Consider the following 16,672-nt stretch of genomic DNA (forward strand, 5'->3'; position numbering starts at 1 on the left):
CATTGTTTGTGTATAATCTTGTTCGTTTGCTGAATATAAAACGCAACTCACACAACGGCTGTAACAATATAATGACTTTTTTATTGTCCACCAGCACACGAACAATTTCAAGGTATGTCTTAAATTATAATCCACCTTGGCATATTATCTCAGCCGTAATGCTGTCAACAGAGCTGCCTTGCTTATGGATACACTGCGCATGAACTGCTCCAGGTTAGTGACGTCATGTGCTGTTGCTCTGGTTATGTCAACATAAGAACTTCCAAAAAATAACAGTCTATGTGCCACGCTAAATAACAGTATATGAGTCCAATTTCGTGATAATGTTCGCAAAATTTGCGAATCGCAAACGAACGCAAATAATGCAATAAATAATTGTAACTGCATACCGATATTCGCAAAAAAAGCCATACTTTACATTTCGTTAACAAATCCACTGCAAAATGAAGCCGTATAAAACATTTTAAGACATTCATTAATTACGACCTAGCAGTTGTGTATGTAAGCGAAAATTTGAACCTATGATTTTTGTGATATAAATGCAAATTCACAAATTTTACGTTTGCTGCAGTATCATGGAAGGAGTTTACTAAATGTATACTAAACTAAGCTAACTAAAGCCAACCTAGTATCCTAACATATTTTATATTCAAGGACAAAAAGAAAGAAAAAAATCACCTAATTAAAATTTTAGTGAACCCCATCAGCACTATATTACAAAAGTTAAACATATCACGCATTGTTGTGCGTGAGCTAGTATATTGTAATGATTTTGGTAGAGTCAATAATGGACCGAGATCTTTATCCCCTCACCAATTTATTTTAAAACTTGATAAATACAAAACGTCTTTGATTACAAAGAGAATAAAGCTGTTTCCTCGTTAGTGTCCAAGTAGGGGAGTATAGGTGTTTTGCACGGTGCCCTTTCTCTCAAGGCAGTCTCCAAGGCACCTGCCGGTTCGGTGAGTTTGGAAGGATAGCCCCCTCAGCTCAAGGCAGCTTCGCAAGGCTTTGTTGTTGAGAGGATCCCTAGTCCAGTGCGACCTCAGGGCGGTGTAGGTGATTTGATCAGTTGGACGACTAATGCTGGGTCCCTCGGTGTTCCTCCTTTTATTTGTCATCCTCGGGTCCTTCCGTGAGGTCCGTCTGCTTTCGGCGTTTCTCGGTGTTCCTCTGCGTTGGCTTGCTATCTGCTATGTTGTTTATAAATAATAGCACGTGTTGTGTTGACACGTGCGTCTGTTGTGATGTGGGGATCCTTGCAATATAGTACATTACGTCAGTCTTACTACTTGCTACTACTTGCATTTTGATCAATTTATTTACCTTTGAATTTATAGTAAATATGGTGCTTTTTTACTTTTGGCGCACCAAATTTTGAAAGATTTGCAGGTAAAATTCCGTACTTCGCATGAAAAGACATAAAGTACAATTTTCTGCAAGCGATAGAGTTAAATACAAAGTAATACAGCTGTATTTTATGTTTACAAGTGTAGGTTACTATAGTTCGCGTCCCTCGAAATGGCGTGTGGCATCAGCCAACAAGATCACAGTGCGTTGTTACTATACCTTCAGAAAGAAACCTAATCATTCATAATTGTCCACAAATACGAACAAATAAATAAATAAATAAATAATAGTTATGAATGATTTGATTTCTCCCTGAAGGTTTAGTAACAGCGCACTGAGAGTTTATTGGTTGATGCCACACGCCAATTCGGGTGACGCGGAGTATAGTGTAAAATCCTTACGAGTACTTTACTGCGGATAAAATAAGGGAGTGCATGTAAATGATGGTTGTATCAGAAACTATTTTCCACCGGTACTGTATTTGTGCACAGTGTACAGAAGTATTTTATGTTTACAAGTGGAACGCTACAAGTATGAAACCGTGACAAGTATTATTGAAATCATTTCATTACCAAAATCCACTCATTTCACTATCCTTATTTTTGCATATACCAACCTTCGCTGACGCACCTGCTTTCTTCGGACGCACCCCTCTCTAGAGATCATGCCCTTCAGTTTTGCCCTGCCATGACTCGGTTAGATAGCATTCGTGCTTTTTAGTGGCCTACTGGCACAGGTTGTTTCTTGTTTTTTGCATTGTAGTTTTTATGCATACATTCGAGCGCCGTATTTACACGCAAATCCTATAAGAATTTTAATTTTTCAACAATTGATTATGATGATCCCCTTGAAATTTAACTACTCAATTTGACATGTTTCCATGTCGGCCAGCGCAAATCATTTAGTAAACAATAAGAAAGAATTTGTGAAAGAATTGTAATTTTTGAACAATTGTTTCGAGTTGTGCTGCAAAAGTAAAGCTACGCGAGAAAAATTCCTAAAAATGTGCTTAAAACATTATGTCGAGCTTCACATGAAAGGCAGTAGCCCGTTTCAAACTTATTCGATGATTTGTAACCATACATTCAATAAATGAGCTGACAAATACAAAAGATAACGTGCAGTTTTATAAGTTGGCGGCAAAATAAAAATTTAAAAAATACACGAATTTTATGGTACATATAATTAAGGCTGGTTTTAGACGGAAGCGTTTATCGTAGCATTTCTCGTACCAGATGTGCTGCCAAAAATCTTGTATAATATTCTATGACATCAAAAGTATATTGTGCTTTTACACGGTAGCATTTTGTCGTGACGTACCAAACAAATCACTGGAGAAGAGCGCAATTATGGCTCCAAAACTAAAAACAGATATTTAAGTCTATTTCTTCTGAAGCCCTTTTTCGCATATGCTTATTATGATACAAAGGACTTTTAACGGTGCAGTTATACTACACAGATCCATAGATTTTAAAATTTACAGAAGAAATTTCTAATATTTTAATATAGTAGTGTATAAGGAATGGAAATATGGTGTGCACTTACATCTGAGATGCGTATTTACGTGGAAATATAGAAATTAAAGTCGAACCTGAAATGCACGTAACCTTCAATAAGCTACCATAAAATTTTGGCAAGTCTGTAATTTCCCCCCGTTCCCACTACTGCTACTGCTACTACTACTACTACTACTACCACTACTACTCCTACTCCTATTCCAACTACTATTACTATTACTAAGTACTGCTACTGTTACTATTACTAAGTACTCCTACTCTTACTACTACTTACTCCTACTCCTATTCCTACTACTACTACTTACTTCTACTATTATTACTCTTACTACTACTACTACTACTTCTACTACTACTAATACACCTACTACTACTACTTACTTCTCCTCCTCCTCCTCCTACTACTACTACTTATACTATGGATCCGTATAGTAAAACTACACGTTGCCACCTGTTAAAGTGAACCTGCACCGGAGAATGCAAGAGCACACCTCAGAAATGATTGCTGAAGGTACAATAAATGAAACGAAAAGTTTTTTTTAAAATGAATTTCTGTGGATCCGTATAGTGAAACTGCACGCTTTTAACTTTGTACAAACAAGGATGTTCCTCATATTTTTTAATCAACATAATAATAGTATCCCTTCTCCGACTCATTTTTCTTTACTACAATTCAATTTCCCATTCAAAACAAAGAGCATGGATATTTGAAACAAAATCTTTCGCTTCCTTTTAACACACCACGGCGCTGCAATCGGAGCAGAAATGCTGGGGAAAATGCTACGAAATAGAGCAGGTTCTATCGACAAAAAATGCCATAGGATATGCCATGGCATGGGAAATGCTATAGCATTTGCTACTTTACACGGTAGGATATCGATGATACGCTTTTTGCTACGAGAAATGCTACGATAAATGCTTCCGTCTAATACTAGCCTAAGTATTTCCAGAAAAACTGCCTATTTCATTGGTGCATATAGGCTACAACTCATACAGCTAACCTTTGTAGAGATTTATAATATGATAGCAAAATAATAATAAATAAAAAAAATACACAGTTAGGGCCATTCACTTTAAAATTTTAAGTTCCTAAGTGAGAGTTCATCTGTACAAAGTATACCACAAAGAAATTTGTTTCATGACCTGATGGGTAATGCCAGAGACTGGGGGAACTATTCCGATATGGATTGCGTCAACGCAAAGCAATATTTAACATTTTGTTAGTGATCATCGGCATGGCAGTTATAATGACTTCTTGCATTTCTTGTATGATCAATTTCTTGAACATTGCTTGGGAATGATCCCCTTAGACGTGCAAACGAAGAAAATGAGTAGTTGTCTTGAGTTGTCTTCATTACACCACTTGGCTACACTCACCGCTACAATACAGCAATACAAATTGTGCTTGCAAATCATCCTTTTCATTGCTTTAATTGGAACAAACTGTTACTTATTTCATTCATTCGTGTTTAAAAAAGAAATAGTAACAAGTCGGTAATATTTACAGATAATATTGATTTTTTTTTCGATATTACTCCCCTAAAGTTGCACGAGAATAAGTAGCCTATATTCACCACACGAAATAACTATTAAGTAACTCTCGTAAACTTATTTCTACTATCTTGTTGAAATGTGAATTCGTATTACTAACTCAAGGACAATTTATATCCACATTACGTTTAATCAGTCCCTTCAAGAACTCAAATGGGTTTCATTTCATTGTATGTCCATTGATTAATGTTTTTAATAATTTCTTCACGATTTCTCCAACGCTGAGGGGAAAAAAGGGAATTTTGAAACAGCGTTACCATCTTGCACAGCACAAAATTCTCAGCTTTTACAGAGTACCGAATATCTTGGTAAGTACTTGACTTATCGATCTCAAATAAACGTTACGGTGCTCCTCATGGCATACCGATTTGTTCTGTAAATTTTAAACCATACTGTACTAGGGACCTTTTTCAAGTTATTGCACTATTTCCAAACTCAATTTTTCACTCTTATGTTGTAGCAACACCGTTTAACTGATCCTTCTAAACTTGAAGTCATTTTAAAGAGTTCTTCCCAGTATTTCATTTAATGTGCACAAATAGTTACTACTTCATTCCTTGTGTGTGTTAAAGGCGTTTAAATTTGACACATGTTTTACAATATTTCTCAAAAAGTATGCAACAGGTAATAGAGCCTTGCGTATAAGTATACGTTACTATTCTTGACCGTCATTCATCTTTTACTATAGCTATTTGCTTTATCCTTGTCCTGAAAATATCATTGGATATAAGTTTAAGAAATAATACGAGAGGGAACAGATACTCTTGTTTTCAACAGAGACAAATAAATACATGTAGATTACAGCATGGAATACCATCGATAATTCTTTTGTATAAAGTATTACATAGATTCTATCATTCAATATTTATTAATAGTTCACTGACTTACTAGATGTGTAGCTGTTCCATGGATGTTGCAATGTTTGCTTGTTCAAATTTCACTCAGCTCTCGCTGACTTTAAAAAGTACAATAATACGAGATTTTATAAGTTTCTTTCGTTTTTCTAGGTATATTTTGCTGCAATCAACTGTTGGCATCCAGATGGCGAATGTAAACAGCACTTCACTAAAATTCCAAGTTTTCCAGTGTTAATTGTATATCCTCATCGTTTGACTGGAATTCAGTATAGAGGAATTCGAGATGCTCCGCATATGATACGCTTTTTGCGAACAGTTCTTCGTCCACTACAACGAATCACATCAAATAGTGATGTCATTGATCTAATGGGCATTTATGATGTGAGTAAGCACTGAATCTTCAGGAGGTATTTTTAGCAGTATTAGCTAGGTATCAAAAATTATCTGATTGCTATATGCTTCAATGGAAATAACCAGGTTTACAGTTCTTAAATGCGAAATTAGTTCCTGGGCACAGGTCCTTCCATTTGAACTCAGCTAGATATTTTGAGATGACAATTAGTAAGTGGTTTCATATCAAATCATACAACTGAGATATAATTTTCCACCAAACCATTTCAAGATTTCTATAAAATTTAATCCATATGATTTGTCGGGAAATCACAGCATTCGAAAGATCACTGTGTTCGAAAGTTTTGCGAATTATGCGGCCAGAGAAGGAACGACATATCTTACTTCAGTTAAGCAATACAGAGCCGTGATTGAAACATGAATATGGAAGTATTAAGGAGTAGAAGGATTGAAACAAAACTATTACATTCACCTTACGTAGCACATTTCCCCGAAACATTATCGCCAGAACTGTTAAAATCAAGTTCAAAAAGAACACATGCGAACGTGTTCATTCAGGGAAGGACAAAAGCTGGCCAAGTCAATTAGCTGCAATCCTGTAATGAAGTTTAACCAGATCTCTTTCAAATTTGTATATATATATATACAAGCACAAAACCGAATATGCATTCATATCTACTTTAGTATTGAAGCTACTTTCCTGATACGTTTCCAAAAGTTGCGTCGGCGATAGTGCTACGTTCCCAGAGGCATCAGAATGAATGCAATAGCTCGTCCATGACTGGATGCGTACAAATGAGCACCCAAACCAACTGGGTATTTGCAAAACGAGTAACTGTAACAAACGAAGACACTAACAAACAAACAAAGATATTGTGTGTAAAATGTGTAAAATGCGAGTTCAGTGAGTAAATGTGAGCAATGGAATTAGAGAAATTGCTTTAAACACTAGTTAACTTTGTAGCAAATGAATCACATCGATAATTGTTGTTGACTTTCTTGGGTCCTCCAATTTCCTTCCACATTTCCTTTCCACCAATTATTTCATAATCAGTCACTCTCATTAATCATCCGTCTATTATAAGCTATAAAGTATAACCAAGGGATGTAAAACTACAAATTTCATTTCATTTCAAATGGAATAGCGCATTGATTCAGTCCCCGGAGAAGTTAGTTTGTGGTGGACAACATAGTTTCGATGGGTTTTCTCGGAGTACTCTCATTCCCTTCCACATTCTCATTCCACTAATTATTCCATTGTCATTCTCTTGCATTAATCATCGCCTCCCTTAAACTAACGAACATAATCGTGGAACGTTAAACTGTAACAAACGAGACAAAACTGTAACTGTGAGACAAAACTAGGGTTATATCTGTTTGTTCGATGAAGGTGTTTGTTTTCAGCACCGAGGCTGTATTAGATGAAGACTTATAGGTAAGTGAAATTCGAACCACTATAATAGTTCAGATTTTATTAATGCTTCCATGAGACTATGTGACCAAAAAGGGACATGTTAGCTACAAGACCAGCGGGAGAACAATATTATATACCTACAAGAAACACGAAACATTATTCATACCAGATGGGACACCCGGGTTCGATTCTCGGCCGAAGCTTATGTGAGTCGGATTCCATGTTAATCAGTAGGTCCCGTTTCACATAGCCTCACTGCTGAAAGGGATGTTACACTCAAAATCAACTTAACTCAACTATTCGTACCATCGAATTTAATATTTTTGTTATAACGTCGAATATGAAGTACTAAATGGTAAGAATACTGCAAAACAAGATAGAATATAAAACAATAAAACGAAAAAGACAGTAAGTTTAAAATTGACAAGGGAGGGATTTTAAAAGGTTAAGACGTTATCATGTTACTTGCATTAACAGTTAGCAACAACACACAAATATAATATTTTACTGTTGAACTAATATACTATTAGTTCATATCTATGACTAATATACTATTGAACGTCGTAATCTTATATCACTTAAAATTTCTGTTTCTCTGGAATATTATAATATATTTGTCTAATTGATTCAATTTATCTATTTTACTGTTTTAGCCGTAGTAACTGTGAAACAAACCATAGCTTATGTTAATATGCAATTTTGTCAATTTTAATGCGAATGGTTAGCAATAATCTGTGCCTTCACTTGTTTGATTACTTTTTTATCCGTTTGTCTTGACATATTTACAGTACTCTTACAGAATTTTTTCTACTTCGATCTCTCCATGAAATCCATACATTTGCTCCCAAAGGATTCAACTGTTAATTTAATGAGAGAATAGCAAGACGATTGGAATCCAAAATTAGTGACTAACAAAACTTGATCCGTGGCTTCTACATGTGCACCATTGTTCTCTCGGTGTTCTGTCGTACCGGCTGCTTCAGAGACTCACTGACCTTACGAAGTATTGCGAAACTCAAATGCTACACAATGCTTCATATAAGCATTATATAACTACCTATGAAATTTCATAGTTGACTTTCCCAACTTCAGGAAACAAAACCTAACTGCAGCATTCGATTCAATAATAATAATAATAATAATAATAATAATAATAATAATAATAATAATAATAATGTGTAACTGTTACTGCTCGACTACTGACATTTGCGCTAGCCACTTGGTAGACATATACTTTCAGTTGAGTTGATTTTGAGTTTATCATCCCTTTCAGCAGCGAGAATATATGAGACGGAACCTACTGATTAAGGTGAACCTGAATCACATGAGCTCCCGCCGGGAATCGAACCCGGGTCTTCCAATCCAAATACGCACGCAATAACCGCTTAGCCACGAAGAAGCTCATAGAAATATTGCTTTCGGTGCAGTTTTCATTTCTCTTTTGCAAAAACCTTCAATTCGGTATATTATTGTCGCACTGTACTTGTATATACATAAATATATTACCTCAGTCTCTTGAATCATTACAGGATAAAGTTAATGTCATCTTAGCAGTACCTAGACAAAATTCTATTTTTCAATATAATCCTTCCGCTTCGCCATTACATACTTCAATATCACCGCCACAACTAGAGAAAGATCAGAAGTCTAACCTCAACGTCGTAGAATCTCCACACCAGCAGAAAACTCCCGTTTAAAACGATTTTTCTTTTCTGGCCAACAAAATGTCTTATTTAATAGTTGCGCAAACCAGTTCGCATAACCAAAATAGAAAGAGGAATTAAGGGAATAAGCGATGAAACAAAAAAAAAAACTATTAGAATGGGGTGAAGTATAGAGGAAAACAGGAGACACCACAAAACGTCCAACAAAATCCACAACAGAAGATCAAATACTGGATTTCGCAATATGCAGAAAGCGTAGGTACTGCACTTCTACCTATTTTAAACGTCCAAAAACCGAGTAGGCCGACCCGTGACAAGGAGTCAAAGATCAAGCAATTCTAATGACAACGAAACCTATGAATAATCACTAAATTACGCAGACGAACAGTGCTAGTGAACACCAGATCCAGCATTTCCATCTGTCCTTTCAAATATTTACTTCCTGATGTTCAATTAATATCTCACAAAACAACGGTTAAAGGGATGTGAAATAAAATTATTGACTTGAAATATATAGCAATGATATAATTCGGAGTTGGGGATCAATTTAACAAAGAAACTTATATCTCTATTTAAAAATCATAAGAAGCCAACATTCCCAGAGAAGAACCAGGAAAACATTTTATCACAACACACGACTCATATACTTAGGCAAAGACAACAAGCTAGCTTTTTTTCTTTTATCGACAGACGCATCAAGTTAGTTCCACTTTTCCACGCGTTTATTCCGGTGATAGCAAAAAGACAGATTGATGATTCTGCATCTTTCTTCGTATCGTTTGCCCGCGGCTTCCTTGACAAATGAGAACTATTCAGCAAAGGTTAGACGTAAATAACATGACTGGTAATTTCCAATCCAAATAGTTATCCTGTAACTTTAAGGAAAAGTACGCCAGTGGTGGATCTTGTGGCATGTCAGGATTAATCTTTTGCAACAACGGAAGCGAGTTCTATAGAAGAAAATAAAAATTGTACAGAAAAAGAGGAGATTGACACACAGATAAAAAAGATAAATTGGTGTTTTTGACATCCAAATTTAGATCAGTCGCAGAAACAGGCCATTCACGAGTTATACAAATATAAAAATGTTTTTATACACTCCGAACGGCATTGTACATTATAGGGGATACAATCACAAAATAAGAATCTCTAAATCGGCGGTGTTCCAGAACAAATTTCCATGTTCCAATGCATATTCGAGATCAGGCAAACAAACAAATTCAAGAACTCATTAATGCTAGAATTATAAGACCCATAGACGATAATAACTTCGTCTCGCCACAGATTATTGTCAAGAAACTAAATACAAACGAATTTAGAATTGTTTTGAATTTACAGCAGTGTAAAACACATTAAACACCTATGGGTGCCATTCCAGTAAACTGAGTATGTGTTAAACTCTTTGAAAGGCAAAAATACATAACGACCTTAGATCTCTTCTCGATTTACCACCAAATCTTGCCCCATCCGAAATGCCGCTGATACATGACCTTCGAGGTCAATCACACAAGAAAATCTTACAAAATTCTCATATGCGTGATGGGTCATAAAACTAGCACGCAAGCTCTCTTAATTGCAACTAGGATGGTTTTACGTTGATTAACGAATAAGATCTTGTCGATGACATCGTGCTGAAAGGCTATAGTGTTCAACAATAGCTTTTGGAATTTTATTTTAAAAATTAGGAAATATTTATGCTTCACATAAGACAAATTTATTTTACTCAGAGCTGAATGCTCTCGGGTATTTAGTATCAGGCAATTGTATTAAAATCTGCAAGAATAGCCAAAAATACAGAATTCAAGATTCCACCAAAAGAGAATTTTGCAAAGTTTTACGGGCTTATGCTCCTACTTACTGGCATACAACAAGGATTTTGCGATGAAAATAGAAGCTTTTCAACAAATGTTTCCATAGCAATATTTGTATTTTTCAAATAATCTTGTGGATTCTGTTCCTGGTGTGGGGGCTGTAAGTCTCCGTACCTCAGGTGTAAGCAACTACTATAAAGCATACTTCATTAACGAGCACGTGTTTTGTGTTCAAAACATAATCACCAACAAACGGTGGAAAGAGGATACCAGATAGACGCGAAGTTGGTTCCGAAGGAAATCAAAGATGGCCAACCCTCTCCACACGAACTTCCCCTTCTGAGGACAGCCATACAAGAAGACCTCAAATGGACAGAAGAATAAGTTCCAGTGCCGATCGCTAACCTTCCTAAACTATTCCTGAGATCGTTTTGTGTTACGGAGATTTCCTCAATCCAACTTCTGAAGCCGTAATAGGCAAAGGAGTATTTCTATAACTACCTACTCCGGAGGCTGCGATAAGCAAAGAGAGACAACTGTACTATCTCCTGAAACTACGATGAGTAAGAAAGATATCCTTTAAATCCCCACCCTAGGCCGTTGTGGGATAGATTTTACCTTTTAATCTTAAGCTAGTTATCACCATCGACTTCGGTAGAGGCAAAAACATTACGGCTAAGCCGCATGGTGTTGCTACTTTCGTTGTAACCATAACACCGATCTGAGAATAAGCTAGCAATTATTTATTTCAAACTAATTTACGGCTTTAAACTTGTTTCAGAGGCATATTAAAACCTGTGTCGCATGGATATTGCTCTCAATAGATTTGCGTGCACCGGAATATATTCACTTAACCCTCAGATATTTACAGACACAACTATCTGTCCGCAAACCTCATTCGTGTCGCAAGGTGATACACTAGGCCTACCTGTGAACACCCACAATTTTCAACTTCGGTAGGGGTTGAGGAAAAGGGGGATACTTCTTGTTTATCATCTGCAGCGAATCCATGTTCTCCACATATGCCGGAGAAATCAGAATCTCGTCCATCAACTAGTAAAGAGCTCTTCATTAGTTAACAGTTATAATCATTGCCGGAAAATCGCAAGAGGCGTTTAGCGTCAGGCACCACAACTGGGTAGAGTTTGATACCATATAAGAGGCAAATTGAAAAAAAAAAAAAAAAAAAAAAGTGACTTCAGCAAACGAAGTAGCAAAGTAAGGTCACAAGAAGCTAATGAACCACCACACGGACAACGAGAAAATATTAACAGGAAAGCACCACTAAATGCATAATTTGTGGTGAAACGTTCAATGAAGGCTGGATGTAGTGTGAATCCTGCGATGGCTGGGTTCATGAAACAGCACCTCAATTGAATCAACAGATACCATTACACACGTTACCTTTGTTAGCTTCGTGGGTAGGTTTTCTTATTGTTTCTTCTATGTGTAGAATATGATGTTTTTCAATCATCTTACGTGTGCGTTAGTGGTCGCCAATATTCCAAATATGTGAAATTTAGCGATCAGTATTGACATTTGTTTATTTCATTATTTTAGCTTTTATGTCGATATCTTCAGTTTGTTAATAAAGTTCACATTCCATATTTGAAGGTTATTTTGGGGCAATTTTACAGCTTTTTACCAAGAGGAAGTTCAGTGTGTTAAAAATGTTTGGGGCTACCTCCTTTCCCATAAAAATGTGAACTAATTTTCACATGTTTATCTTGCCAGGTTTACTTTCGGAAAATGCTTAGCTCTTGAGTTAAGTACTAATTTGTGCAAAACAAAAAGTTGGACACAGTCAACTCCCCTCCTGAAATTGGGGGAGGCAGTGCTCCCTTACATCACTCTTCCGTCTTGTTATGCCACTACAAGTTTTATGATTCCTGATGCAGGGACGACCATTCTTTCAAAGATTTTGTATCCATTTAACACAGGGTGCTAGTATAGAGCAGATAATTAGGCCCAAATAAAGATCAAGAATACGGTGAGAGCAGCTAGATTCATTTTTTCTACTCTTGAGTAAAATTCACAAAACATGGTTACTTCCCTTTCCAGCAATGCTACATGATTTGATATATCTATGCGATGTGCATTGTTAAATCATTGTACAAAAGAATTTTTTTCGCTACAAGTGAATGCCGCAACAGATCAACGAAAGGTACAAAAATCTACCAAGACAAACTACATAAAATAAATAGGTTTCGTTCTGAAACAATCAGAGGAAAATATGGATGTTATCAATATGGTTGCTTAACAAAATGTCTTACTATGGTTGCTTAGTATGTGGGAAACATTTTAATTATCAATGTTCAGCTAGGAGCGCACAATGTAGAAATTGCAACGAATATAATCATTTTGCACAATATTGTCAAAAAGGTATACAAATAGGTACATAAGAATAATCAATGAGTTACCTGATGAAGGTATTCAGAAGAAGGACAAGACCTTCATCCTTGCTGAATGACAAAAGCTTTAGATGACATAGAAGCAAATATGAATGTAGAAGATGAATGAAACTTTAGTTCAATGGAGATTTTATGTTAAGCTCCATTCAAGTAGCCAATACAGAGAAGAAAATATGTCCACTGGTAATGAATCAAATTTAGTTGGTAAAACGAAATTCAGAGGTAAAACACGAGAAACTTGAACTAGAAAATCGATAACAGAGGAATCAAGTCTGTAGACGACACACCGACAAACAGGTAGTAGAAACGGAATACCTTAATATGAGTCAGGGAATACCCACTAAGTCAACAATAATAGAAGGAAAGAATACAAATAATAGAAGTCCAAAACAACTATGGTAAACAGGTAAGAATAGAAAATAACGTAACGAAAGAAAGAAACAGAAGAAAACAATACAGAAATGTAGATAGTGGAATAATAAGGACGTGTAAAGATAAAAGAGAAAGTGAAGATATAAAGGAATTAGTCAAGAAAAAAGAAGTGGAGGTTGAGTTGAAAGAAAAGTTATAAAAAGATGATGGAAAGAAGTCTGAAGAATTAAAACAAACCGCCGAATCACAGGTGAAGAGTCAGTAGGAAAAAGAATGCGTACAAGATTACTTTTGGCGCACCATTAGAAACAATTGTTAAAACTTATAATTCTTTCACTAATTTCCTTCTTATTGTCCCCTAAAAGGTTTCCCATAGCGACATGAAAATGTCACACTTGGCATAGATAAAATTCAAAGATGAAGTAATTAAATATTACAGTGCAAAAAAACAAACCAACCTGTGCTATGTGACCATTAAAAGCACGAATGCTATCCACTTGGGCCATGGCAGAATAAAGCTGGTAGGCACGTACGCTAGAGGGGAGTGCGCCCGAAAGAGCAAGCCCGTCAGCAATCGGGGCTATGTGCGCAAGCCAGGATAGTGGAAAGGAATGGGTTTTGTCAATGGTACGAATTTCAATGGCACTTGTCTTGGTTTCGTACTAGTAACGTTGCACTTGTATACATAAAATACAGGATTTTTACATTGTGCAAAAATATGCTGCTAGTGGAAAATAACATCAAATAGTACCATCTCTCAAATACACTCACTTATTATATCCGGCGTAAATCAGTTGTGATCATTTTAGACTAGTAACACTACACTTTTAAACCTATAATACAGCGTATTACTTTGTATTCCATTCTGTCGCCTGCAGATATTTGTTCCTTATAAACATGCCTTTTCATGCAAAGAATTGAATTTTATCTGTAAATAGTTCAAAATGTCGTGCGCCAAAGCTACATCTGACAAGAATGAGATACAGGGGAAGAGGAGGTCAAAAGGGAAAGAAGCTTCAAAAATGACAGAAAAGGGAGGCATTTTTGTATGATGGTTATTAGTAGCGAAAAATACATTAATGAGTATCATCTGACGAAGTTGAAGGAAAGAAAACGGAAAAAGTTCTGATATAACAGATGCATATTTGTTGATTGTACTTGAAAGATAAACTGTTGAATGTTGATATCGACTCCTATTGTCTATTATTTCGTGTGGTTGAGGGAACCCAAACGATGTTTTCGAATATCGTAGCTTTTGATATGTTAATAGTGTCGAGTGAAGTCGGAAGAATTATCGCGAGGCTGTGCGGCTATATGGTCAACGGTTTCCCAATCGTGTTGGGCAGTCGAGGAAAGTATTTCGTCACTTGGCACTTGGTGTGCAGTGGACTGGGCACGTCCTTCCTCAACACAAAAGACGTCAGCAGAACAGGCGCCGTGTAGAGCATAAACGGTCTCCCGGCATCCCTTTAATACAAATAAGACAGATGCCAACAGAAATAAGACAAATTTCTTTTTCAATAATACTTCCAAAGAAATCGAAAAAGAAAACTTTACATTTGAAATTTTGGAGATGACAGACCTTGTACGTATTCCGCTACGCCACTGAATGTGAAAGCATCACCATTTCATTCTTCGGACACAATTTAGTCATTTAATTTCGTGTTTAAAGTTCCTACGTGCACAAAGAGCAGAGGAAAATGCCTGGGACGTATGGTCAGATAGTAACAATTCCACAAAAAGTAAGAGACTGTTCCACAGAATTTAACAAAAAGTGTTTCCTGTAAACATTGTTTCTTTTTCACTAGTATTTCCAAAGAAATCGAAATTGATACAACTTTATATTTGAAATTTTCTATTTGATCCCCGGTAGAGATATTCCCCCTACGCCACTAAATATAGAAGCACCATTTGATTCTTCACATACGATTTGGTCTTTCAGTTTTCTTGAAGTGTCTACGTGCACTACGAACATAGAAAAATGCCTGTACCGGGAGGAGTGATAGTAGCAATTAAACAACAAATAACAGACGTAGATCCCAAATCGCAGAATTTAACGAAAAGTGTTTCCCGTTAAAGTTGTTTTTATTTCAATAATACTTCCATAAAAATGGAAATTGATACCAATTTCCATTTAAAATTTTGGAGTTGTTCCCCATGGATGTATCCCGGCTACGCCACTAGATATAGAAACATCACCATTTGATTCTTCACAGACGATTTGGCCATTCAGTTGTTGTTTGTTTGAAGTGTCTGCGTGCACTACGAACAGAAAAAAATGCCTGAGATGCGTGGTCTGAAAGTGGCAATTCAACAACAAATATCATAAGTAGATCCCAAACCGTAAAATATGACGAAAAGTGTTTCCCGTAAAAGTAGTTTCTTTATCAGTAATACTTCCACAGAATTCGAAATTGATACCAGTTTCCATTAGAAATTTTGGAGTTGACCCTGTTGGTGTATTCCTGCTACGCCACTGGATATGGAAGTATCACGATTTGATTCTTCATGTACCATTTGATCAGGATTTTTTTTTTTTTGTTTCCAGTTTCTACGTGCACTACGAGCTGAGAAAAATGCTTAAGACTGGTGATCTGATACGCCCAATATATATATATATATAATATCCCTCTCCCCCTTCCCTAGATTGCACCGTCAAACTAAAGTGATAAGTCATCCCAGGACCGCACTTCATCCATGTTGAAGATTTGAGTGAGATCGGTTCGATGGTTCCAAAGTTATGAAGTTTTACTAGCATATATTTACCCGTTTCGCTGGGTGAAATGAAAATTTAAATGCAAAATTCCGTACATCATGTGTTTATTACCCGTGAAATATGCTGTTTTTGTTTTGAATGGCATCGAATTAAAGGGCCATTGATCATCTCGGCGACCCCGAAAACCATGAATTCGACAATAATATTAATCATTTTTGATCATCTTATTATCTCACCCTCGTGCAAGTTACAGAGCTGAATTTGGTTTTAAACGGGATCTAAAGTGTAATTCTTCATTTCAGCGGCCCTAAAATTTACATACCAAACACTAATATCGGAAAATTTTGACCATTTTCATATATCTCACCCTCCTCTTCTGTGTTGCGCGGCAGGGCATCGGATGTGTCACCAGTCATCTCAGCGACCTCGGAAACTATGAATTCGACACTATAATGGCTTATTTTTATCCGTTTGAATTATTTCCCTTCCCCCTCTGCCAAGATGCGGGGCTGAATTTGGATTTTAACAGCATCAGAAGTGTCACTGTTCATCTCGGCGATCCCCAAAACTATAGATTCAACACTAATATCGGTCATTTTCGATATTTTTTAAACTTCTTCCTCCCTTTCCCCGAAGCTGAAGGTTTGAATTTGAATTTAAA

General features: G+C 36.3%; 1 protein-coding gene across 2 annotated transcripts in view; it reads left to right on the plus strand.

The window, feature by feature from the left end:
• The window catches only part of LOC145664458 (thioredoxin domain-containing protein 11), a 506,348-nt gene that overhangs the window by 107,790 nt on the left and 381,886 nt on the right, over nt 1-16,672 (plus strand). For both annotated transcript variants that reach the window (XM_081731156.1, XM_081731155.1), the window contains exon 3: nt 5,423-5,653. In XM_081731156.1, the coding sequence (XP_081587282.1) occupies nt 5,423-5,653 (231 nt within the window). The remainder of the gene's footprint in view (nt 1-5,422; nt 5,654-16,672) is intronic.

Source organism: Thermobia domestica, chromosome 11, assembly GCF_964235325.1.
Source record: "Thermobia domestica chromosome 11, izTheDome1.hap1.1, whole genome shotgun sequence".
Taxonomy (NCBI): domain Eukaryota; kingdom Metazoa; phylum Arthropoda; class Insecta; order Zygentoma; family Lepismatidae; genus Thermobia; species Thermobia domestica.